Source organism: Octopus bimaculoides, chromosome 26 (assembly GCF_046866305.1).
Source record: "Octopus bimaculoides isolate indiv1 chromosome 26, ASM4686630v1, whole genome shotgun sequence".
Lineage (NCBI taxonomy): Eukaryota > Metazoa > Mollusca > Cephalopoda > Octopoda > Octopodidae > Octopus > Octopus bimaculoides.
In genome coordinates, this window is record NC_142953.1 from 227,399 (window position 1) to 251,058 (window position 23,660).

General features: G+C 37.7%; 1 protein-coding gene across 5 annotated transcripts in view; it reads right to left on the reverse strand.

The window, feature by feature from the left end:
- The window catches only part of LOC106882116 (uncharacterized), a 34,773-nt gene extending 14,767 nt beyond the window's left edge, over nt 1-20,006 (reverse strand). For 2 of the 5 annotated variants that reach the window (XM_089342974.1, XM_089342973.1), the window contains exons 1-24: nt 19,744-19,904; nt 15,428-15,560; nt 14,666-14,928; nt 13,742-13,871; nt 13,159-13,296; nt 12,498-12,572; nt 11,838-11,946; nt 10,889-11,017; nt 10,290-10,374; nt 10,000-10,153; nt 9,269-9,407; nt 7,395-7,488; nt 6,884-6,945; nt 6,050-6,178; nt 5,653-5,743; nt 4,891-4,980; nt 4,492-4,632; nt 4,126-4,230; nt 3,359-3,455; nt 2,409-2,529; nt 1,560-1,670; nt 934-1,035; nt 453-634; nt 138-232 (exon numbers count right to left, since the gene is read on the reverse strand). In XM_089342974.1, coding sequence (XP_089199100.1) covers nt 138-232; nt 453-634; nt 934-1,035; nt 1,560-1,670; nt 2,409-2,529; nt 3,359-3,455; nt 4,126-4,230; nt 4,492-4,632; nt 4,891-4,980; nt 5,653-5,743; nt 6,050-6,178; nt 6,884-6,945; nt 7,395-7,488; nt 9,269-9,301 — 1,453 coding nt within the window. In that variant the 5' untranslated portion in view covers nt 9,302-9,407; nt 10,000-10,153; nt 10,290-10,374; ... (6 more) ...; nt 15,428-15,560; nt 19,744-19,904. Of the gene's footprint in view, nt 1-137; nt 233-452; nt 635-933; nt 1,036-1,559; nt 1,671-2,408; nt 2,530-3,358; nt 3,456-4,125; nt 4,231-4,491; nt 4,633-4,890; nt 4,981-5,652; nt 5,744-6,049; nt 6,179-6,883; nt 6,946-7,394; nt 7,489-8,572; nt 8,661-9,268; nt 9,408-9,999; nt 10,154-10,289; nt 10,375-10,888; nt 11,018-11,837; nt 11,947-12,497; nt 12,573-13,158; nt 13,297-13,741; nt 13,872-14,665; nt 14,929-15,427; nt 15,561-19,743 lie in introns of all 5 variants that reach the window. The other 3 variants (XM_089342972.1, XM_089342970.1, XM_089342971.1) reach the window with 3 other exon arrangements.
- Nucleotides 20,007-23,660: the final 3,654 nt, after the last annotated feature.

The following is a 23,660-nucleotide window of genomic DNA, read 5'->3' on the forward strand; positions in this document are numbered from 1 at the left end:
TTATTGAATGTACCCTTCCTGTTTTTAAGGTGGTAGGGTATTATATTAAGGAGACTTGGCTACTATTTCTAGCAGATAGTGTCTAATAAAAAGAAAGGAGGAAAAATCAATGGAAAGAAGCTCCTGAAAGCACTCACTTTGTTGGCAGCCAAGGAAGATGTGACTGATGAGGTCTTCAGCATTTGTTTGGTTACAACAAGAACGATAGAATTCAACAGCTTGGGCTGTCATTCTGACAAAATAACAAAAAAAAAACAATTTTAAACAAACCCATCAAACCCAATAAGAAAATTTCAACATTAATGTTTGTAAAAGATAAAACTAATAATTTAACACTTTCAGTCACAGGTCCAAGAGTGTAACGGGTTCTTTTACGTGCCACCAGCACAGGTGCCATTTGTGTGACACCGACATAATGAGAATAATGATTAGACAGGATGAAACAGACTTACCCATTGAACAGAAACGTAGTCAGCTTTAGTTTGATTTCCTCTGGAGACGACAGAGGAGGCTTTTTAACAGCCAGGTACTGTAGGGCCAGTTTATATTCTTCTTGATACAAGAGAGATTTTATCACTTGTCGATGCTGCCATTGGCCAAAAACAGAGGATTTTACCAAAGAGTAGAAAGCAACCTGAAATGACAGAAATATTCCAATTCAGTTTCCATTTCAAGAACAATTTCTTCACCTTGCCTCTCTTTCACCTGAGCTGTGAACCAACTCACTTCAGACTATCCTTGAAATTATAAAACGGGCTGCAACTACTGAAAATATGACTATCATCATTTAGCACCCATTTCCCATAACCCAATGCTATATCCACTTCAATGCTGTTAGCCCAGCACAATATAAGTATGGCTAGTTAGCCCAATGCTCTACGCTGTAAACCAATTAATCTAGCAATGTATGAATGGTAGAAATTGTGAATTTACCTCAAAGTCCTTGTGGTCAAGAAACCAGAATCCTGTAATAAGGTTCATGGTTTCTGTTGGTATGGAGAAGATCTGAGAGAAAGCAGTTACTTTAGCAGCCAACTGAAAGAGCAGAGAAGAGAGAAATCAATGAAGAAAGTAATCACAGTTTGTGGTTTCTAATACAGAATAAATAACTCTAAACAAACACGTGTGTGTGTGTGTGTGTGTGTGTGTGTGTGTGTGTGTGTGCTTACAACATTTGCAACTAAGACTACAGCGGTGAGCTGGCAAAATCCGCATTTTGTCCATCTTTACGTTCTGAGTTCAAATTCTATCAAGGTTGACTTTGCCTTCCCTCCTTTCAGGGCTGATAAAAGGGGTAGCAGCTGGAGACTGGAGTTGATGCAATCCACTCCCCACAAGATTGCTGGTTTTGTGTCAAAACTTGAAACTCCAGTCTGCGAACTGGCAGAATTGTTAGCATTCCAAGCAAAATGTGTAGCAACATTTTGTCCATCTTTACATTCTGAGTGCAATTGACTAGACCCCTAACCCTCAAAATGGCTTGCCTGGTGCCAAAATTTAAAACCAATATCTACCTCTACACTATGTCAAGATCCATAAACAAACCACAAACTACGAACCTTTGAGTTGTCTTCCACTCCCAGTGAGGCTAAATCTAAAAAGAAATATCCAACTACACAATGTTTGGTGATCAATGAAACATCTTCCAGGAGGTAGATATAGAGTAATGCCTGAAACAAAGGAAAAACAGACAAAAATTACCATTTTGGAGGAAAAACAAGAAAAAAAAAAATCACCCAGGATCCTCCTCTTTGTGAAGTTAGGCCTCCCCTAAACCCATTTTGCCCCTTGTGCTCATTTCGTCTTGGATATGCTGAAGTTAGATACAGTAACTAGACAACACTGTAGCAATAACTTAGTATAACAAACTACATTCTACCGACACCCACAGCATAAACTACAATCTACCAACTATAATAAACTACACTATTACCATTAATAGTATAATCCACCATGGGCCAGTACAACCAACAATAAACTTGCCACTTTTTGGGGGAAAGTGTGAGGAGGAATGTCTTGGGACCTTGAAGTAAATCCAAGCAAAAACAACAGTTAAGGACTAAATGAAAGAAAGATTGAAAATTTAAATTAAAAAAACATTTTAACCCTTTTGATATCAACTCAGCTCAAATGGTTCTATGATATAATCTTACACTATTAAAGTGCTTTCATTTAAAATCTCTCATTAAAATTTCATCTTAATTTGTTCCATTCACCAAATCAATAATGACAGTTATTTTATTAAATTTGTTATTTTTGAAATTAATTGAAACAAAAACTGTTGAGCATTTCAACAGAAACATGGTAACGAAAAAGTTTGCAGAGTTTTGTATCCTAAAGCTAGATATGGTGACATAAAGGGGTTAAGCTGAAAAAGGGTTCAATTCATCTCCCTCCCCTCTACTTACACTTATGCTTGGTGGTGGGTATAATTCATTTCCTCCATCTTGTTTCCAGACATCATAGACAGACGGTGCCATGTTAGCAATTAAACCGTCTATCATTAGTAACTCGTTAGGCTTTAGGTCACTGAAACAGACAGAAAATAATTAGGATTAATACCAGTAATTAACGGTTAATATATTTTGTAAACACTTTTATAAGCATAGTTGAATAGATATAGAGTTTGGTTTGTAACCACTGGTCTTGAGTTCCATCTCACTGCAGAATTCCTTGGGTACCTCATCTTCAAGTGAACTAATGCCTCATCAGGGGAACTGGTAGATGGAAACTGTTGGAATCCCAGTAAATGTCTGGTTTAAGTCCAGCTCAAATATCAGAATTACTTGAGGTCACTGGCCAGAGGTGAAGATGTTGGCAGATTCAGATAAAGAAAGAAAGAATGAGAGAGAAACAAAGACACGAAAAAGGGGTACTTCATGTGGTGGATGTGAGGAGGGAGAAAAATCAAAGAACTGAATTTGGCTGCTGCTGCTGGGCAGAATCAGAGCTGAACAGGGGCTACACAACACATATTTATCTTTCATCTTTTGCTTGTATCAGTCATTGGACCGCGGCCATGCTGCAGTACCACCTTGAATTTTTAGTCAAATGAATCAACCCCAGTGCTTATTTTTAAAAACTTTTTAAGCCTGAGACTTATTCTATATACAAACAAACACAATGGGCTTCTTTCAGTTTCCATCTACCAAATCCACTCACAAGGCTTTGGTTGGCCCAGGGCTATAGAAAACACTTGCCCAAGGTGCCATGTGGTTGAGAAGTAAACTTCTTACCACACAGCCATGCCTGTGCCTACAATAAATCCATAAAAACTATCCAAATTCACTGGGAAGGGGAGAAGGAGGAGTGTTCCATTGAATCAGAGTTGGAGAAGAATCCAGCAAGACATTCCTACCTGTTTAATTGCTTTATCTCAGTGCGACGTTTTGAGAATTCTTCAAACAGGTTCAACCGAGGGTATTTATAGAGACCAGGGGTATCATTTGCCAATTCTGAAACAAAAGAAAGAGAAAAAAAACATTTCAATGTGAGAACAGAAAACTGTGCCATGAAATCCCTCCTCATTATTCATGCAGTAATGAGACATATTAATTTAAATTTGAACACTACAATGATGTTAGCCAGGTTGGTATTAAGAGGTTGAACCCTTTCGTTACTGTATTTATTTTGAGATGCTCTGTAATTCAATGGGGCCAGACTTGTGCCATTCTGTGCCACACTAAATCTCCCTGAGAACTAAATTAAGGGTAGGCATGTCTGTGGAGCGCTCAGCCACTTGCATGTTAATTCCACCAGCAGGCTGTTCCATTGATCGGATCAACTGGAACCCTCACTGTCCTAACAGATGGAATGCCAGTTTAAGAGGTTTAAGACAACACCATCCTCCTTTAACGTCCATTTTCCATGCTGGTATGGGTTGGACTAAATAAACTTAGATACAACAGTAGCAAACTGAGACAAGAAAACAACAATGCAACAATATATTAATTAGTCCACTCTGTAAAGTGGTTGGCATTAGGAAGGGCATCCAGTCATAAAGACCATGAGAAAACAGACTGCAGCTTGGTGCAGTCTTTTGGCTTGCTAACTCCTGTTAATCCATCCAACCATGCCAGCATGGAAGATGGACATTAAATGATGATGAAGAAGAAAGGCACTCACCATCATTCTCTGGCAGAAGACCAGCTTCAACAAACCATATCACAGCTTTCAAGTGATGAGACAGAAGTTGTAAGGCATCAAGTTTCTGTTTGAGTTCTTCAATCCCTGCAAAACAAAACAAGAACAAAATGTTAAGTTCCTTTCGTCTTTGAGGCTGGTCAGAATTAAAACAATCGTCCCATCCAGGGGTGGAATATATGTGCCACAGAAGCCAGCCCTATGAGTCTTTATGACATGGGAAGGAACTTGATTCCCATAAACATAGCAGTAGAAAGTCCTCATGAAAAACAAGAGACCATTCCAATCTTACAAGTGCAGGAAATTGGACATAAAACAATGCTTTAAGAGAAAGAAATGAAGACTTACCATTCTCTGTGGTGGGCACGGAACTTGCAATAAACTTGTGGAATATCTGAGCTAAGTAGGTGAACTTCTGTAGACATCGGTGCAAACCCTGGATACATGTGTCATCTATAGGGAGGCCAGACCAGTCGAAGAAGTGTTTTGCTGTGAAAATAATAAACATACTCATCAGTTTACCTTTCTATGTGTTTCAGGCGTTACCACCACCAATTGCCAAGTGGTGTAGTGGGGCACAAACACAAATACACATTGATGTATATGATGCGCTTCTTTCAGTTCCTGTCTACCAAACCCACTCACAAGGAAATTAATATGGACAAGCAAAAAACAATTGAAATTCAAGTAAATTGTTTTCGGTGAACTCCATTCCAAATTCTAACAGGAACTTGTCAAAACACTTACTGTTACTGTCTATAGCTTCCTTGATTTGAACCACTTTGTTCCAACTCCAATCAAGTAAATATTTCAGGGTACACTTTTGGGCAGTGAATTCTGAAAGAAAAGATCATTTTGTTTAATAATTACATTCAAATTAATTACACTCAAAGCTGCTATAACCTAAGCATCTAACTTTTTAGCATTCAAACAGGCCATATCCAGTCCAAATATTCTACCTGTTTTATGTTCAAACTGGCCAAATCAAGCCTCTCTCACCCTCCTGACAATATCATTGTAAACATAGAAATCACATCATCAAAATCACAAAGCTATGACATAATGCATAATTAATTTGATGGATTAATCTGAATGCTAAATGGTTCAAAATTGCTTAAATTTAAAAATCAAATCTTAATGTATAACTGATTATTCATAAACCATTTTTGGTACCCAATTTCTGCTGAAATACACCACCTTGGTTCCAATTAATTTTGGAAATAACAAAGAATCTTATAAAACAACTGTCCTTATTAAGTTGTTGTCTGAAACCCTATCCATTGTGTAAAGGTGGTTGGCATTAAGAACATCGAGCTGTAGAAACCATGCAGATGTCGAATATTTTGCACTTTTTCTATTTCCCCTCTTACATAAGTGAAATCTCATCAGAATCAACTCTGACCCTTATCTTTAAGAGACCTTGATGGAGACAAAAGGGGAAACTCCCCTTACAACTTTATGGCTTTCTCAAGAGAAATATTCATTTTGCTTGTTAAAAGTCCTACTTGCCTCCTTCAGCCCATTCATCAATACATTTCAGGGTCACGTTTACCATGTGGTGCTCCAGGCACAAAGAAAGCAAAGCTTCTCTCTGGAAACCCTACAAAAATAGAAAGGGAAAAAAAAAATTCAACACAATGAAATAGAATCTTCAACCAATTTTTTGGCGAACAGTAACTAAATCTCTGTTTTACTTAGATTGCAGCCCTGGTTAAGTGGGGGGGGGGGGGGCGAGGACGACATGGAATGATTCTAATTTAAGTTCACAACTGACCAAGACCTTGTAACTCCACCAAGCTGAATAATTACCCCACAAAAAGCTGATATTCTATAACTGAAGCCTTAAAATGGTTTGAGGAGTGGATAGGTGTGAATGTTGTAGAAAATGGATGAAAGCAGTCCTTACCACAATCGAGAAACTCTGTGGGGCGTTCTCCTGGGATCGATGGACTAAACCAACAAACAAACACATTTTGTATATTTCAGTTGGTTCGATCAAACAGGAAGGACCCAACTTCTGGATGGTGTTCAAAACCTGGATACACAAGGAAGAAAATAGAGCTTTAAATTATAAATATACCACACGAAGGAGGAAGTGGGTGTTAGACTTGGAGAGGGGTGCTGCTGAAAGGAAAGGGACAAAGAAATTGTTCTCAAAAAACAAGAACAAAACAAACAAAAAACTGGTTTTTAAAACATAAAACATTTTTTTTTTTTCTTTTACACATTTTTGTTTAGCTGGTGATTGATAAATGAGACAATCTTTGTGTAGGTGCTTATCAGAAATAGCAGCAGAATCTCCCTCAAATTATATTGAACTCATGTTTGTTCCTATGTATAGTTCTTTTACTGATGTCAGTCATTGGACTGTGACATAGCCTTGAAGGAAACAAATCAATCCCAGGACTACTTTTTTTTTTAAAGCCTGCTATTTATTATATCAGTCCCTTTTGCCAAACTGCTAAGTTACAGAGGCATAAATACACTATCACTGGTTGTCAGATGTTAGTGGAAGACATACACAGAGATGCACGCACGCACACACACATACATACACATATATACATGATGGGATTCTTTCAGTTTCCATCTATCAGTTTCCATCTATCAAATCTACTGTCTTCTAAGGTGCCACACTGTGGGACCAAACCCGGAACCATGTGGTTGGGAAGCAAACTTCTTACCACACAGCCACACACACACACACGAAATGGTATAAGAAATAAGAAACCAAAGATACCTGACGCTGCATTCCAAGGTATTTCGCACCGAGTAAACCACTTTCCATCAGACAAAGAACATCTGCAAAACATGAGAAAATATTAGCCAGAATTTTGGCACAAAATTTCTCCACAACACCTCTCCATCACAGCCCATCCCTCCCACCGAATTACCATTCAACTGCTACAAACTCCAGAAAAATTTTTTCTCAACAGACACTGTATAAAACGAATAACTTCAATACATTGCACTCTAATAATGGCTTAGCTGGCCAAAACTTCAAAGTCACTATCAATAATATTCTTGTTTAAGAATAATGAATTTGTACTCTAGAAAAGTATAGAGTAACCCATCAGATTAATGTAGAACTGTTTTCGTTATCACTGAACAGAAAAAAAAAACATTTATATATATGTATATATATATATATATATGTATATATATATCTATATATATATATCAATAACTCTTCCTCTCTCATATCTTATCATTAGTTGAAGGAATGAGAGTAAAATTTAAACCATACTCACCAAACTGAAGAGATGCAGGGTAGAAAAACTGTTCTTGTGCAGCCAGGGGGTCACAAAGAAATTTCCGAACCGTTGATGGGTTTATATAAATAGTCTACAAGGAAAAAGGATAAAATTCTTTCATAAGTGGAACCAAATTTCAAAAATAATCTTCTAATCAAATTCTTCATATTTTATCAAAGTCTTCACCCTCACCACTATTTAATCCATCATCAACATTTCGCATCTACTTGTCCTCTCTAGGTGAGATGAGACTTCTGCAACTGGAGCTCTACCTGTCACCAACCCTCACCTTTTTACAAGTAAGATACTATTTCCCTTAGTACTTTGGACATGAACAGGTCAATGGCCAGACATGTTTTCATGGAACACTGCAAACAGCATTGCTTGAAGGATGGTGACATTAATATACTATCAGCTCATTATCTCAAGTCAAGAAGATACAAACACACGAAATGAGCTCCTTTCTGTTTCTGTCAACTAAATCCATCCACAAGGCTTTGATCTAGTCAAAGCCAGAGTAGAAGACACTTGCCAAAGGTACCATGCAATGGGACTGAACCCAAGCCCACATGGTTGCAATGCAAACTTCTTACCCACACAGCCATGCCTGTGTTCTCCGCCATACAGACAACACCCCAAAACATAGCTGAGCCCCCAACCCCTATGATGACTGTGAAATTCAAGAACTGAGGGCACAGGACAAAAAACACAAGCCTCAATGCTTCCTTCACATTTCGGGGCTTAGCATTAAGCAGGGTGCGTCCAGCAGGAAATATTATTTGCTCCAATACAAAAAATATGTATGAAAGAGATAGAGTGTCCACTGGGCACCAGAATCTAGGTGTATTAGTCAATATAAGAGCTTTGTAGGAGATACTCGCTAGAAATACAGCAAGTTAAGAGTTGATAATTATGTGCACCAGCTGTATAAATAGGTGCATAGATTCTGTTTTCACTCATTAGACTGTGATCATACTAGAGAACCACTATCTAAGATGGAGTCAATCACATTTGTCCAGCCCCTACATATTTTTATTGACTGCAGAAGGAGAAGAGGCAAAATGAACTTGAAGTTGAAGGAACATAACCAGATAACACAAGATATTTCATCTGATGCTCTACTGATTCTGCCCCAGATTACAGGAAGCAGTGAACACTGCATCAGCAGCACTTACCAGAAGCTCATCATCAACTGTAGAGTCAACAACTTCATCAAGGGAACAAAAGGCCATGAAGGGACAAACACCAGAGCTACGTAAAGTCCTGCAGAAAGATTGATCAAGGACGAAAAGAAAAAAAAAAAACATTGAGAGAAAACAAAAAAATATTTACAAAAATAAGTGATAAAAAGAAAAGAAAAATCAAGAAAATAGAAAAATGTGAAAGGAAAGAATTTAAGAAAAGGTGAAAAAGAAATAGAAAGAAAAGAGAGATTAATAAAGAAGAAAGAAAAGAGAGATTAATAAAGAAGAAAGAAATGAAGGGAAAAGAATGGAATAAGAAATAATTGGAAGAAAAATTTGGTGAAAGGAAAGATAAAAAAAGAGGAGGAAAAGAAAAAAGAATGAAGGAAAAAGATAGAAAAAAAGGAAAGAAAATGCAAAAGGAAAAAGTGAAATGAGAAAAAAAATGTAAAACAGAAAAAAAGAGAAAATTATAAAATAAAATGGAAAAAAATGTAGAATAACAAAAAGAATGAAATTTGGAAAAGTGAAAGAAAAGAATAAGAAAAAAGATGAAAAGAGAACGAATAAAAGAATGGAAAGAAAAATACAATGTAAATATGAAGAAAATTGAAAAAGAATTTTTAAAAAACTAAAAAGAAAAATTTGAAATAAAAAAAAAAGATTTAAAAAAATTAGAGCTGCTACCTGAGGGTAGAAGGCATTTGTAAATGGTACCATCGATTCATATCGAATATACTCAGATGGTATGATGTGGTACCATTCTTGGAGCCATCAATTGCCTTCCACACAAATACACTGAGGCTTAAGTCAGGACTGGAACAAACTGAAAAGAAAAATTCATTTTCAGTTGATTAATTAGGATTTTCATGCTTGCAGGGTTTGATTTTATTGAAGAGAAATTTACAGTTCTGGTTTACTTTTAAAAAAGCCCAATGGGAACAAGCAACCCCTATTCATTGTCAAGGCATCCTTCTAGGAGAAGACTAACTCCTCTATAAAACTCACTATTCTATTAAGCTGGACATCATACACTTTGCATGTCTCTTTCCTTCAAACCATTCAGATCCAGCTCTTCACACCTACCCTACAATGTCATTCTAAGAATTTACAGTTACCTCATCAAAATCTCAAAGCTTTGATGTAGACTTTCAGCAGATGTGGGGGGTTCTGGTTTACCCAATGTTAACCCTCATCATACCAACCCACATGACACCACCCCTCCTGGCTCTATGGCAGTCTTCCTGTTTCAAATACATCCAAAATACATCATTAGACATTAAAAAGAGAATTTTTTTACATGTTGAGATGGTCAAGGCTGTTGATTAAATCAGGCTGATTAGAGCTGACCCAAAACAAAACAATAACAGCATCAACAACAATTATTAAAAACCGTCCAACTACAAGACAACTCTTACCTTCTTCGTGGCTTTCATCAAAGATTCGGGAGGGGACAAAGTTTGGATCTTCCAGGGTAAAGCAACTGATCACATTACTCGAAAATGTCTTTGAGGGCATCAAAGGATCACAGGAAAGGTCATGTTCCAAGCGTATTCCAATAGAGGTCATCTCCTAAAACAAACAAACAAAAACAGTCTTTATCTTATAATAATAATAATCCTTTCTACTAAAGGCACAAGACCTGAAATTTGGGGGGAGGGGGTTAGTTGATTACGTGTGAGAAAATGTGGAGAAATTTGCCACTCACTTCATAGAAATACTCCTCATTGGCTTGCCATATCCTCTTGTTAAAAGTGAGTTGGTAGAGAGAAATATTTGCCACATAACCATTGCTGGGAAAACAAAAACAAAAAGAAAACAGGTTGAGAAGTAAAGTTTAGAGGTTCTAACTCATACAATGCTAAATAGAGTAGCTGTATAGAGGCTGTCATATATATCATTGATATACAGTAATCCCTTGCCATATCGCAGTTGATTATTTAAGCCTACGTCGATTCTTGTATGTTGTCGTTTTGCATTTATAACAAAAGGCCTGGCATTGATCACATTCAGACAGTGCTTTTTACATGCCACTGGCACTTTATATAATACTTTTACTGGACTATGACCATGCTGGAGCATCATGTTCCAAAGAGCCAAAATAATACTGCAAGGCACTTTTCTCATGCTCTAACAATTCTGCCAATTTATTAATAATAAGAATCCTTTCTACTCTAGGCACAAAGCCTGAAATTTTGAGGGAGGGGGCTGGTCGATTACACTGACCCCAGTGCGTAACTGGTACTTATTTTATTGACCCCGAAAGGATGAAAGGCAAAGTCAATTAATAAAACTAGTCTTACTCACTCAGAAGCGAAAACTTGGAGTCCACGGGCGACCCAAATGTAAGTGAAAAACTTTGGATCGTTTTCTGGCTCTTGGTAAGCAATATGTGTTATGGGTACATCTCCAGAGTCATCTATGTGGCTACTGTATCTGAAAATGGAAAGGATTGGGAACAGATCTGTAGAGGAAATCATGAAGGAAAATAATTTATGCAAATTTTAAACATTTACAGCTTTAAAATTTATTGAAAGCAGGGAGCAGGGTAATGCCTACTTGAGGGTCCATATTAGTTTAACAATGCAATCTCAAACTTGATGGGTTCCATGCAGTCTGGGTGCCATCAAATGTTTCCAGGATAGTCAGAGAAATTATATATATCGCATATTTAATAGAATAACAAATATTTTAATACAAAAAAAAAAAAAACATTTCAAAAATCATCTGAGCACAGTTTCTATGGTTGGATGCTCTTCCTAACACCAACCACACCAAGAGTGTGCTGGGTGCCTTTTACATGTCACTGGCACAGGTGCAATCATGCAGCACCAGCACTTGTAAAGTGGATGACAGCGATTTCACTTGGCTTGACATGTCTTCCCAAGTAGAGCAAATTGCCACAAATCCCAGTCCACACACACATATATCTACATACATGGAGATTGAAATATAATTTAAAGAACAGCCTCAACCTCTTTTGTTCTTGGACTGGGTTATGAGATGTGTTCTTGAGCAAAACACTTCATTTCACGCTGCTCCAGTCGGCTTGCTCGCAAAGGTAACTCTGCAACAAAGTGGTGTCCCATCTATGGAGGGGAATATATACACCACAGAAAAAGGAACACTTGCCTTATGAGTCCATGACTTGGGATGAAGTTTTTCTCCTTTAACCCTAATACGGACATGAAGTAGTAGGGAAAGAGGGGGAGAGAGAGAGAGATGGAGAGAGAGAGCATTCCAGAGAGATACTTACTCTAAGAATGGTACTGCAAGCCGCCACAACTGGAAACATCCAAAACTAAAACCAACTGCCAAGAGGCCATTGCGCGACATATATTTGAGACAAGTTACACATATATCATCTGAAAGAAAGAAACATCATCATCATCATCAAATGATAACAAGTCAATATGTGGTTATACAACATGCTGGAAATAACAACCAAACCTTTTACAAATCACATTTTATATCTTAAATAGTTTGAAAAAAATGGGTCACAACTGGAATGTCTGACGAAGGATATGCAGGATCAGGATGGCTTTGGGGTTAATCCTTTCACATCCAGATTACTCTAATCAGGAATATGTCATAGCATTGAGATTTCCATGATGTGAGTGTTTATTTTTAGAATGACATTGTAGGGTAGGTGTGAGAGGCAGGATTTGTCTGGTTTGAACATAGAAACAAATAGAATATTTGGGATGGATATGGCCAGTTTAAATGTTAAATGGTTAAGCAACCACCATCATCTCCATGAAAATATAGGTGTGAGAGTGAGATGGAAGGGGGAGGAGCAAGAAGACAGAGAGCCAGAGAGGAAAGAACACGAGGAGGAGGAGGAACTGGAAGAAGACAAAAGAAAGCAATGAGGAAGAAGGAAGGAGGAGAAGAAAGAAGCACAACACCAACCCACCTGTACTGAATTGCTTGACAACGTCTTCATCATTCCCTTGGTAATTAAACATGTCATCAGCACTAAAAGCCTCAGCTGAAAGACACAAAAAAGAAAGAAAAAGAAAATGAAGGAAATATATTAAAAGAAGAGAAAAGAGAAAAAGTTACAATTAATTCACAAATGACTGTAATGAAATTTTCATCAACTGGCACCAAGTTTCCACCTCAATACTATGCCCCCCCCGCCAGCTGAAGGGGTTTTGTCTTGCAAGTTACTTGGTGACCCTGTTGGTGTTGGTGCCACATAAAAAGCCCCCAGTCCACTCTGTAAAGTGGTTGACGTCAGGAAGGACATCAAAATGTCCACCTTTTCTCTCAAGATGCTTACACTATTATACATGCACATCCAAAGGTGACTATATATATATATATATATATATATATATATATATATACACACACACACACACATACACACATTCATATATTAAGTGAGAGTGTACGAGATGCATGAAGCTACAAAAAAAAAATTGACCTGGGTCAAAAATATGATTGTTGAATAAAAGATGAGGTTTTTGGAAGCTAGCTGCATTTCTTGATTTGAGAGTGAAAGAGATGAAAGTGGGCTGGGAGGGGGAAGGATGGGGGAAGGTAAACGAATAGAAAAAAAGCCAACTTACTCCCCAATTCCATAGAGAGGACCTGTCTTTGAGAAAGTGCTTCATGTCGGGCCTGTACAGCATCTGTTTCAGGTGTGATGTAATACAAACTGTTGGGGAATGTCTCATCAGACAAATCATAAGTATCCAAACACATATCTGGAAGAAAATGGCTTTTATTAGAAGAATTTGACTTTGAGGGAAAGAGAGACAGACAGAGAGAGATAGAGGAAAAGAGAGAGACAGAGTGAAGACAGAAAGAAACAGATAGACAAAGAGGGAGAGGTAGGTAGAGAGAGAGAGGGAGAGGAGTGTGAGGTTGAGGTGCTAAAGAAAGAAGGTAACTCTTACTCAAATCACATTATATCATCTTAAAGAAAAGGAAGTTAACACTGTATGTTGTAGTCCTAGATACACTGTGTCCTCAATAAAGGACAGGAATGCATTTGGATACAGGTGGGATTAAATGGAGCTGACCTTGGGCTAAAGAACCACCATGATCCAAGGACATAAAACAGCTTAAAAAAAAAGAAAGGAAAAACTGTAGAATGATTAGAATTTGAAGTTTGTAAATGAAGGAAAAAGTAAATCCATGAAAACTAACCAATTAAATAAACATGTCCACCTTCGGTTCCGGCAGCAATGATGCCATAAAAACAACTGAGTTGTTCACTGAACGACCAAACAAGGAAGTCGTTACCAAGTAAACTCGTTACACATTCAACACTTGTAACCTGAAAATTGAAACAAAGCCAATGAGGTTTTATTAAAAGACATGTCTGAATCGATGGGAGAGCATTGCCTCTGACCAGGCAGCTATAAAGTCTACACAAACACATTCTGAGTTCAAATTCCACTGAGGTTGACTTTGCTTTTCATCCTTTTTGAGGCTGGTAAAACAAGTACCAGTTGGGCACAGGGGTGAGGGTCAATGTAATCAATTGGTCCCCTTACCTGGAATTGCTGGTCTTGTGTGCCAAAATCTAAATTATTATTGGATACTGACAGAATCAGTAATGCTAAAATGCTGAGCAATGTTTAGTTGGATCAAGGAAGCAAGCAAACAGAATCGTTAGAATGCTGGGAGAAACGCTTAGCAGCATTTCATTAGTCAACACGTTATGAGTTCAAATTCAGTCATGGTTGACCTTGCCTTTCATCCTTTTGGGGGTCAATAAAATAAGTACCAGTTGAGCACTGGGGCTCAACGTAATCAACTTACCCCCTCCCCACCTCGAAATTACTGGCCTTTTGCCAACATTTAAAATCAATACTTAATTGCACTCCTTTATGCCCAGAGTCAAAAATCCAAGGGAGATTAGCTTTCTCTCTCAGCCTTGAAAGCCTAATAAGTACCAGTGATGTACTGAGGTTGATTAAATCAACTCTAGCCCATTCCCCTAACCCTTCAGATTACTCTTACCAAATGTAATACTTATTTATTCAAATTATTCTGAATGAATCATGCATTATCTTGTATCTTATCTACGAGATCCTACAAATTGAAGAAACTAAAAAAGGAACTTACCGGGAAAGGGATTTCAATAGCTTTTACCACTTTTGAGAGGCCAATATGGAGCACACACAGCAGACCATTACTGCTGGTAGAACTGGTTTTCAAACCAACCATCAGTTTCAAAGAATCACCAGTCCAGAATTCACTCACACATTGAACAATGGTTTCAGCATCATGAGAGAAATTACCGAAATTCCAAGCTGCCAGGCAATTCCTTGTGTTACAAGATACCACCTCAAGTATGGAGCCACTGTAGAGCCAACAGACTTTACCATCTGAAAAACAAAAACAGACAATAATAATAATAACCCTTTTTATTATAGGCACAAGGCCTGAATTTTGCAGGGAAGGGGGAGGGGATAGTCAATGACACTTATTTTATCAATGAATGAAAGGAAAAATCAACCTGAGCAGAATTTGAACTTAGAACATTATAAAGACAAACAAATTGCAACAAAGCATTTTGCCTGGCATGCTAACAATTCTGCCAGCTCTTGTGGGGTTGTGAAGTAGCTCTGCAAAAAAAAAAAGGAACAAATGGGAGTTGTGAATCTAGTCAAAATGATTGTTAGAGAGTAATTGACATGAGAAGGTACTCAAAGACCTGATGATGGTGGTGGTGGTGGTGAAAAGGGTGGAGTCACCCAAAGCCAAGACATCTAAAAACTAGGAGGAGGAAATGGTGGGGGAGAGGGGTATTAGACCTAACAAAAAAGAAAAGAAAAAAAGAATCTTCTTTGAGAAAGAAACAAAACAGATTGAGAATACGTCTACCTTTGGATATTCCTCCATGTAATGGATGTCTTTGTGTGCTGCTTGCCAATTGGAGGTTGGTAGATGTGGCTTGCTGGAAGCTCAGCACACCACTCACATTGTGAGGGGTGCTTCCAGGATGCATGGTGAATTTCTGAAATAAACCAAAGAAATAACTGAAAGAAAATCTTATTTGAAATTCCATTATATTTCAGTTACTTGTCCAAATTTCACTGAAAAAAGATTACTGAAACTAATAGCTGATACCTTTCTATTACACTGTCTTCATATTCTCACCAGGAATGTGGAACAAACAAATCCAAAAACACAGTCTTCAATGCATAAGAACCATTTCTATCTTTGATGCAAAGTCGTAAATTCTGAAGAGAGGGTGGAGTCAATTATATTGCCCCCCAGCATTATTTGTTTGGTTCAAATTTTATCGAATCTCAAGGGGTGAGAGACATCTCTTCAGAATTTATGACTTTGCACCAAAGTTAGAAATGGTTCTTATTATGCATTGAAGACTGTGTTAAAAGGATGGATGAGTTAAACAATTACTATCAGATGTGTCTGGTCACTCAGGCAATATTTTACAAAGAAATGTTAAGTCTTAGTGAATAGGAGAAATAGGTAAGCGATTTCTGAACATTATCACACCATCATATCATGTTAGAGTTTATAGGAGAGAGAGAAGTTTGTTATACTTAATTTCATATTTTACAAAACTGAACAAGGTTTTGGAGTCTTTTTACATTTTAAAATATAAACGTCTTTGCCCTTCATCCCTTTCAGGGTCAATAAAATAAATACCAGCTGAGAACTGGGATCAACTTAGCAACCCCCCCCCCCTCCTGAAACTGCTGGCCTTGAGCAAATTTCAAAATCAGTTTGTCTCTTTTGTTTTATCACCAGCTCAGCTCTGATCCAACTGATCGAAGGATCAAAGACTTTGGTATTCGCCTAGCTAGGAGTACATTATCTCGAGTGCCTTTGCCCTCTTATTTTTCTAATAGGGTGGGATTAGAGGCAGCTGTTATTTTTAGTAGGTGAAGCTACCACGTATAAGTTCCATGCCTCTCCAGATGTCCCCCAAAATCGTTTCACGGCATTGCTCTAGATAACACACAAAACAGAAAGCCGCCGCCGCCGCCACACACTCCGCCTCCTTTCCATGCGACAGTATTTGTCTTATTCTCGGCATCGAGGTAAACCGATGCCACAAACTGTGTCCCCCGTCATTGAAATCATTCCAGTTTCGCCGTTAAAGCAGTGTCTCTGATCACCGATCACTTATCTAAGGTGTCCTCCACCTTTTAAAACGGCGGGCAGTCATTCGACAGCTATTTCTAGCAGATCGGGTAACCGAGCTGTTCTCTTCGCTGGTTATATATTTATATGTGGCGATCTTTCGTTACGAGTCCTTTTTCTGTCAAAGGACCTCAACGAAAGATCGCCTTATATGTTATATATTTATATATATGTAACACACACATATATAACATCATACAAATAACACATTACACACACATTACTATTAAAAGTTCCATGCTAACAACGAGAAATATGTCCTAATAAAGACGAGATTTAACTGGAATGGACCTGTTTATTAAATAAACATTATTGTCAAGTTACAGCAACAATGTCACCCCAATAATTTCAATGACTTTCGCTGTTTTTGTGATGTCATTTTTGTGCGCCAAAATCGCCCGACTGACGCACCCCCCACCGCCGCCACGCTTGTTGTTTATATTTCACAGTCATCAGTTAGACACTCCACAGCTTCTCAGTTTGAAAAATAATTTAGTATTTAACAATTAATTTAATGGAATTCAAAATAAAAGAAACATAATTTGAACTGTAGCCAAGTTTAACGATGAATTTTATAAGAATGACCCAAATAAACTTAAACAATACATCATATATAGTTGTACAGACACAAACTCTACATGAAGACAATATCCCAGAATGGCCACAGTTGTAAACGACCAAAATAAAATAAAGAACCTGCATTGAGTACTTTTCTTCAATAGTGTGTGTGTGTGATGAAAAATCCGTCAACAAACCATTTTAAAAGGGGAAAGAAGTTAGTTTTCCTATCGATTCCAATAACATTAAAAGGATTTTTTTTTAAGATCAGAGTTACAAACAAGCCTTTTTTTTTCTCCCATCACATATGGAAAGAGTTACAAACAACTGAATCAACCTCAGTAGATGACTGGTACACTACTTCGTAAACACACACAAAACAGTCGAAATAAAACCTTTTCAGGCATTCAATGATGAAGATAATTCATAACTTAATAATGAGGAGGCAGAGGAAAACACACGGCCACAAATTTGGCTCCAGTACTTGTAAAATATCGAAAGACAAACTTTGGTCGGATTTGAACTTTAAATAAATGTTGCAATCTGAGTTGAATGTTGTCACACCAAGCGCGATCCTGTGGTTTTAGATATATATACAGACGAGACGGTTATGCCTGGAATGCTTTTGATCGTAAGTCTACTTGTATCAGGGTTAAACAAACAAGGAATCTACTTACGAGAAATAACAGCTAAATCACCAGTTAACGAAGTCTTAACGTGGTCAAAGAAACAAAAAGACGAAACGGCAGAGAGAGGAGGTACGTCATGTCAGGAGGCAAAGGCAAGTGGTCCTTTTCGGGATAAAGGGTACAATAGTCCAGTGGTAGGGAGTTAGGGAAGGGGCTGTGCTCCTGACTCTTTACAGAGCCTCCGTGAGGGAGGGAGAAAGGCATTCTCAAATCATAGGACCTGGCTAGATTGCTTGGCACGGAGATCCAAGACGGCAGGTGGTGGTGTTCAACTGGGCCAGGCCAATGACGGGATTTGAACTCAGAACGCAAAGAGCCGAAATAAATTACAAAAGTCATGAGGCTTAACGTTCTTATAACGAAAGAATACCGTTTCTCCTATCTCCCGTTCTTGGAGTGGGTCCTTTTTTTTTATCGCCCTCCAAAGAGATGAAAGGCAAAATTGACCCTCGGTGGGATATGATCTCAAAATGCAAAGAATCGTCCGAACAACGAAGACTGGACGAGAGTAACGACAGTTGCTTCTGATAAGACCCTATAGAGGAGGGGCTGGAGGACTCTACCCCAAGAATGGTGGTCGGAGAAGGATAGATGGGTTTAAACATCCACCGTCGCCACTTAAACTTAAAAGATTTAAGATTCCCGGTCCGAGTGAAACAAGTGTTTGTCCAAAACAAACAGCTGACCGTCTGATTTACAGTAATATTCAAATGAAAGTTCAGTTTATGATCATTATTAAAGGCTTCGGTTAGGGGTCGGCATTTGAGAATTAAAAGTTTACGGTCTGAGCACAGATTAATTCAACAACTGTTAATAATATAAAGACTATCGGTATAAATACACCCCCATATGCACAGAGACCTACAGATGTGTACATTAGATCGGAGCAATGTGTATATAGCATATATGCATATTATGTGTATGTATGCACATATATAAATATATAATCAAGTTTGTAGTTTGGAGGATCGTACTTAGAAATACGAGTGCTAAAAGTTTAAATAGCGGTGGAGAGTTTCTTGTAAGGAGAGAAATGAAAAGAATTTAAACTTCTATAAAGAAGGATTATTCTGTGTCTCTGGACAGGGTTTCACTTTGAAAGCTGGACATGGAAGATTAAACGACTTCATCCCATAAAGAAAAAATATTAAAGAAACAAAGGGTGAAATATAGATGAAAACAGTGTTATGGTCAACAGGAAAAATCATCAGAGTATTGTCCGTAATGTTAGTGTATGCATTCACACACACACACACACACACAAATACATATATATCTGTATGTATATACACACATACACATAGATACACCAACACATATTTACATCATCCCAGCATCTCACATTAAGAACCAACACATTGTTGGTGTAGGAATGGATGAGACAACAACAATAATATCACACGAACCAGCAGAGAAATGCTTAACATATATATTTATACATCATGTACACAAGCAAACTCCAAATGAACACACACACATATATATATATATATTTACATACGCATACATACACATATACATATATATGTATGTATATATAATGTCTAAATACACGTGTTTAAATAATGAAAGAGACAGTGACATCGTCGTTTTTATGTGAACGATGTCTTTTGTAGAAGAGAGCGAAACATTTGAAGAAATAAAACCATGAAGTGTAATAATAATAATAATAATAATCAACTGGCGTTAAATAATTAAAGAGAAACGAGAGACTGGAAGAGAATCAGAAGCTTCCTCCATGATTGAAGGTAGAAAGAGATATAAAAGAAGGTGTCTCACTGTTTGTTAGATGAGATGTTGTTGTCTTGTCCTATAATCCAAGAATGGTGTTTAATATTAAATGTGGTTCAGTGAAAGAATCCCAGTCAACCACTTCCACCTCTCGACTCCACTTTCAACAGAACCGCCATAATACACTCACACGTGCAACACACGACTTCTGCGCACATTTATACGCACACCGGAAGTACATCGCCACTAAGCGTCTCTTGAGCTTGGCATTTTTTTAACACCCTCTATCTATCCCTCCCCTCTCTCTCTGTATCCATATTTCTCTCTTTCTCTCCCTCCTTCTCTCTCTTTTTATGTTTGTGTTTATATTTCTCTCTCTTTTAATTTCTAACATCTTCCTCGCGTTCTCGTCCACTGTCTTTATTTCTCACCCCCCACTCTCTCTCTCCTCTCTTCCTTTTTGTCACACAACCTCTCTCTGTCTCCTCTCTTCCTCTTTGTCTCGCAACCTCTCTCTCTCTTCCCTCTTCCTCTTTGTCACACAATCTCCCTCCCTCTCTCTCACACGCACAGAAACTGTTTCTCTCTTACAATTTCCAATTTGAAATAATTTTTTTTAAATGTCTTTTGAAAAATAAAATCATTCTTTAGTACAAACACCATTCATAAGCATTTACCAAGCAAGTATATTTAGAAATAGTTTCTTTTCACCTCAACTGGATGAAAGAACCAGCTAACGTGTATGTATATATCTATATATATCCTTCTAAATCTTTTTTTTTTTTAAAGAGGGAAACACCTCTTTACTCTAACCCTGATGCTTGCAACTCCACTAAAACCAACCAAGATACCTGGTGGTGATGCTAAACCAGGATCCTAATTATGTTTACCACCCAAGTAAGCCATGATGTGATTTGAACTCAGAATGCAAAGAGCCAGAACAAATATCACAAGGCACCTAATATGACATTTTGTCGCTATAACAGGAACTCATGGGAAATATGTTGAGGGAGGATTCCAGAATGGGGAATCCCACAAAAGGAGATGTTGATGAAGTTTGTTTTAAGACACTGTACTGGAAACAGACCCCACTCACAACCAGCAGGGGTCGGGGACAAAAGTAAAATGATAGTTCCATTTGAAAGATACCAAAACAAAGTGCTGGATTTAATAAAAATTGATAAAACCCTTCGACAGCCTGCTCCAGTATGGCCACATCCATTGCCTGAAACTATTAAAGCTATTCCTTCAGGCTAACACAATATTTCTCCCAAAATAAATTGGTATTCTGCAGTTCCATAAATCCCAAAGCTAGATTTCATGTTCATTGTTACAAATATTTTAATGTCTGTCTACCTGAGATTATTAAATATTTACAACTGTCTCTAAATTAAAATCACGCAATTAACTGCCAGCTTATTTCTCACCTTATATATTTAGAATGAAAACCTAGCAATCTAATGAGTGCTTTTTTTTTTTTTTTTTTTGATTACCAATTTTTTGGCACAATTTCCCTAACTGCAGACTGTATTACATTACTTGATTACAGTAATGAGAAGTCAAAAAAGTTTATTATTATCATTATTATTATTATTATTATTATCATTATTATTATTATTATTATTATTATTATTATTATCATTATTATTATTATTATTATCATTATTAGAGTAGAAAGGAGGTGGCAGGCTGGCAGAATCATTTGCACACCGGGTGAAATGGTATTTTGTTTGCTACTATGTTCTGAGTTCAAATTCTGCCTAAATATTACAATCCACTCCAGACTTTCATGCATCACCTCTTACAAACACACAAACCACACACTCTCTTCTTGGCCCCAATCAACAGACTTTCTCAGCTGTCCAAGCTACACTTATCACTCTTATTATATCGACCTTGAAAGGATGACAAGCAAAGTCTACCCTGGCAGCATTTGAACTCAGAATGTAAAGTTGCAGGAAAAACTGTGAAATATTTTGTCCAGTGTGGTAAAGATTCTGCCAACTCACTGCCTTACTACTACTACTACTAATAATAATAATAATTTTTGTCACAGGGGCAGCTTGTGGGAGGTGGGGGTGAGTCAGTTACATCGACCCCAGTGTTTAAACTGGTACTTATTTTATCGACTCGGGAAGGATGAAAGGCAAAGTCAACCTCAACAGAATTTGAACTCAAAACATAGCAATGGGAAAAATACTTCAAAGCATTTCGTCCAGCGTGCTAGCGATTCTACCAGCTCACTACTTTTGGTAATAATAATGGGTTCAAATTATGGCGTAAGGCCAGCAATTTCGGGGCACGGGGTAAAATTCAATTACATTGACCCCAAGACTCAACAGTTACTTAATTTATTGAACACAGAACATAAAGATGGATGGAATGCTGTTAAGCGTTTTGCCAGGCATGTTAATGATTCTGCCAGCCCACTGTCTTGAAATTGACCATGGCAGAATTTGAACTCAAAACATAAATTTGGATGGAATGCTGCTAAGTATTTGACATGGAAAGACTCTGCTCTGATTTCGAGACAAAAAGTAAGAAATACGGTAGAAGGGAGGTAATCACGACAGAACCAAATACAAGCTATTTGAGGTTCATTTGAAAATTCCAGTGCCAAGGTACATGGCTTAGTGTATTGCAGTTTATAACTGGGAACTTGGTACCTGGCAGTTGTGTCCCTCAGCAAGACACTTTACTCCAGTCCACTCAGCCGGCAAAATTGTGTTGTACCTGCAATTGAAAAGAGGCCAACCTTGTCACATTCTGAATCTCCCTGAGAATTACATTAAGGCTATGGAATGCTCAGCCACTTGCATGTTTGATCTGATCAGGAAATTATTGCAGCACTTGGCATAACCAACAGAGCATCAGTTTGTGATTCTAATTTTTCTTACCAACATACAACAGGTTTCAATCTACCCAATTTCCTTTGAGATTTTGGCACACCTGTTGCAATGATTGCAGACGCCAAAATGGAAAACAAGATGTGAAACCTGGAACAGGGTTGCAAAGTGAACTCATTTACACCACAGTTACATCCACCACCGTATAACCAAATCACTTTATTCAGGTTGATCGGGATTGGACTAATGTTCTTGAAGCAGTATTCTATTTCTGATGTTAGGGTACTCTTTCGACTATTTTACCTCCTGGTGTTTGCATATTGAAAGCACCAAACTATAGAATGTACTGATATGTATGAAACATCATCACGGCTGCCTCAGCAGTTTCAATGTGAAGACAAGCAGAGATAAAGACACACACCATATTCTTTCAAATTTCAACTTTAGGTACAAAACTTGGTTTGCAGCAGGATAAGCTAACCAATGTTATAAACATTTATTCTACACAGAAATAAATTCCTTTATATGCACACACACACACACACACAGCGGGAAGTGTGAAAACACAACTTACTATGGACATCATTGGGTTAATTTGTGACCAAACACAGCTGGATGCACAAAAACTATTTAGAGCTGAAATTCTGGGTTCTCATTTTACTGCTTATTTAAGTCATAGCTCATAAAACCAAAGAGTGACTGTTGATGGTACTGGGAAGCAGACACAAATGGCTGTCTTGACAGGATTACACCAAAAGCAATTGCTATCTCATGACTACACTAGCAATGCAAACTAATGAAATGTCTTTGTAGGGGGCAGCACTTAGTAGATGTTGCTTGAATGAAGAATATGCTAAGATAAAGTTATCCAAAAATTATCCTCCTACTAGAATCCAAGCACCAAATAGTTTATCGCAAAATGGCTTTATTATATACACATGCACAGTGGAACCTCGCTTTATGAATTCTCTCTTGTGTGTAATTTCAGGACAAAGCATGTCGAATTGAAGCAGGGATGGACACTGAGTAAAAGTTAGGCAGCAACTGACACTTGCAGCTGGCGTGATTTTTTACTGAAGACCCTGTCATGCAGGACGTTTTATATTCAGAAAAACTGTT